This window comes from Austrofundulus limnaeus, unplaced genomic scaffold (genome assembly GCF_001266775.1).
Source record: "Austrofundulus limnaeus strain Quisiro unplaced genomic scaffold, Austrofundulus_limnaeus-1.0 Scaffold600, whole genome shotgun sequence".
Classification (NCBI taxonomy): Eukaryota; Metazoa; Chordata; class Actinopteri; order Cyprinodontiformes; family Rivulidae; genus Austrofundulus; species Austrofundulus limnaeus.
The window spans coordinates 142,312-145,510 of record NW_013953002.1 but is presented as its reverse complement, the minus strand read 5'-3'; the positions used below and the strand labels follow the sequence as shown (position 1 = coordinate 145,510).

At 37.1% G+C, this 3,199-nt stretch overlaps 1 protein-coding gene across 3 annotated transcripts in view; it reads left to right on the top strand.

Moving 5' to 3' along the window:
* rtn4a (reticulon 4a) overlaps positions 1-3,199 on the top strand; it is a 51,776-nt gene that overhangs the window by 5,672 nt on the left and 42,905 nt on the right. For 2 of the 3 annotated variants that reach the window (XM_014026913.1, XM_014026914.1), the window contains exon 2: positions 1,211-1,264. The exons of the other annotated variant lie outside the window; for it this stretch is intronic. In XM_014026913.1, coding sequence (XP_013882367.1) covers positions 1,211-1,264 — 54 coding nt within the window. The remainder of the gene's footprint in view (positions 1-1,210; positions 1,265-3,199) is intronic. 3 annotated transcript variants of the gene reach the window in all.

The window sequence follows — 3,199 nt, the reverse complement described above, 5'->3', positions numbered from 1 at the left end:
TCTGCGATACTATGGTCACTTTCCATGTAGCATCAATTATGCTAATGCTAGCTGCCTGTCACGTTCTCTCGTCCTGGCCACACCTCCGCTCTCTAACCCCCTTCCCCTACCCACACCCCCTCCCCTACCCACTTTGACGCATTTTTCAAATTTCGCCTTGGGGCCGAGTTACCTTTTCACACGGGGGTAAGATACACTTTAAACTTACGTTTGGTTCTCTGCCGCTTAGAGAAGCACTCCAAACACCAAAAGTAAATAAATAAATAAATAAAATAAAATAAAATAAATGCACCCAGCCGTTTTCAGAGAGCTGAAGAACAGGCAGAACTGAAAAGGTGAAACAAATTTCATTATTTGAGATTCTTTTTGTGAATTAAATCAAATGAACATGTTTTGTATAGCCCACAGATGGATCCTAACTTGTGCTAGGACCCCCATAATAGGTTGCCTTTAACACACTGCACATGATAGGAATATCTCCTAAAAGTTTCTTTTGAGACATCATGATTAGGGATGCAAGTTATCGATTAATGGATTATTCTAAAGTTGATTGATCTTATCGATCAACTAATAATTAATTGATAAGCAGCCATTTTCCTAAAACCTGACATTTCTCTTTATTCAAGTGACTTTCTATGACATGAAGGGCTAAATTTTTACATGCTAAACAAAAAAGTAAAACAGTATTATATGTTATAAAATTTATTGTGCCAGCTGTATTAACACTGACAGAATAAACAGAAAATTGTGGATTTCTCACACATTATTAAACTTGGACATACAGTATTTATAAACTATAACAAAACAGGAATCTGTTAGGTTGCTAGTTGGAAAAAGAAGAAAAAAAGTAAAACACTTAATCCACCCTGAACAAAGAAATGTAAAACTACTGTATCATTTAAACACAGGGTAACATTTTAATCTAAAGATTTACTCAAAAACAATCTATAAACGTAATAAAATATCCCAGAGAGAGATGCTATGTCTATGCTAACAACAGACAGGACCTACAGAATGATGCAGTCTTACTGCAACATCTGATGCCTTTCTGATTGATTTGTTTTTTAAACTGCTGGAAGTTCAAGATGTTTTTTAAAGATTGTCTTTAACCTGTCCTGCAGTGAAAATGATTCATGTTGCCTCTGTTTTCCTCTCTAATCTTTAATCTTACTTACCTCTAACAGCTTGCTTTTTCTGGTTTCTTTCACAGATGAACCTTCTTCTTTTAAAGCTCAGCCTTGTCCTTTGATGCAGTTCCCAACAGGCAAGTTTTTTTGTGCTTGCTCATCTTCATCACGTCTTTAGTTCACGCTTCATTGTGGCTTCGTCTTCAGTAGCTTGCTGCATGTTGCAAGAAATTTACTCTGCATCGTTTTAAAATTGACACTTGGCACTGCTTGTTTTTATGTTGCATTGTGAATTGTGTGTGTGTGTGTGTGTGTCTGTGTTTTGTTCAGTCACCTAGCAGATTGTTTTTGGCATGCTGAGCATGATTTATTTGCACCAAACCATGAACTAATTAAATAAAAATCGCCGCCATGTTTCAACCCAGAGGGCAAATACAGATCACCAGACAAAAGCTGAAAAATGTTGACTGGTTTATTCTTGTCCTGTTTAAACCCCCAAAACAGGATACTTTGAAAAAGTTACTACAGACTAGAGAAATTAATTTATAGATATGTTTAGATCCATAGGCATGCTGGAGCATTTAAACTTTCCTTTAGGCTTTTTTACGATTTAAGAGCTATAAAGCTCTTTCATGATTCCCAGTATATTACAAAAAAATTACCAAATGTTGTTTTCTACAAAAAACTCAAACACTGTCATTTCAAAAAACACTACTGTGTAGTACATCACAGAGGAATGCATTTATCAAGATCAAAAATGAGTGCTAAATTACTGCTTAAACTAAAAACTTGCAAATGTTATTAGTGGGCATGGTTTGGATGATCTACTAAGTTTACGTGCATAAATAGTAACGGATGCAAAAGAGATGCTGTCCACTTATTGAAATGATGATTTTGTGCGTGTTCAGTCTCAATAATGGAAGAGGAAATTGATCCAGGAGGATGAAAATTTACCGTTGGATGAAGTTTTTCCATAGGACAGCTGTCTGTCTGCAATCTGCAGCTGCGGAGCCACATGTGACCAAAAAAATTTTTTATTAATTTTTTTATTTGTTTTGATCAGCCACAGTTTTAGTCCCTCCTCTCCTGTGGTTCTAAGCAGGTAGAAGCAAGTACAGCATGCTTACGATTTTGACGTCAGCAGAATGCTGCCCGTGGATTAGCTCTTGTATTGATTACAGAAGAAAGATGTTACTTGTGCAAACTTCCTCCTAAAGAGAGACTCTTGTTTTGGAATAGGAGCACGCGATACAGTGATATGGCGAAAGAAATGATAAAACCATAGTCTATAACCTTTTTGGTGATCTTGGGAAAGGTAGAACTTGTAAACACTTCCTTGAGAGAGGTGAAGGAGATGAAGCTGAGCAGACGTTTTGAACATAATGGCCGCCCATGGTTACACAAGCACTTATAAACAGCACCAGGACAAAAAATTAATTAATAAAAAGTAGGGATGCACGATAACTAATTTTAAGAACCGATACCAATAACCGATAACTTTTTCCTTCTAACGGCCGATAACTGATAATAACCGATAACATACCAGGGGATAAGACTAGTCCAAAATGGGTAAGATCATAACATAAATAAATAAGACTAAAAAGAGACACAAAATTATATTATTTGAAACAAACTCTTAGGAAACAAACAGTTCTTAAAGGGGCAATATGTAAAATCAACTTTTTTGAGTTTTATTTCATGTTATAATGTTGTACTCTCATAAAAAACATGCCCAAAGCCTTGCTTTGACTCGTTCATGCATGTTTGAGAAATCCTGCAGCGTTTTTAGGAAGCCATGCTGAGGAGCAAAACGACAGGTGGGGACCAGAAATGCCTTTTGGTACCAGAAACGGCCCTGGGACGTGTCTTTAAGCCAAGCTTCCTCATGACAGAGCGCCCCCACCCCCACCCCACACACCCTGCCCATGACTCCTGCAGGTTCTCGGGTGAAAGTGAAAGTGAAACCTAACTGTCTGCTGAGCTCCACTAATTCTCACTCAGTGAAGCTCTTTTCAGATTAAACACACCTTTGAGGAAATGTATTTTTAGATGCCAAGTAAACTGCATTATGT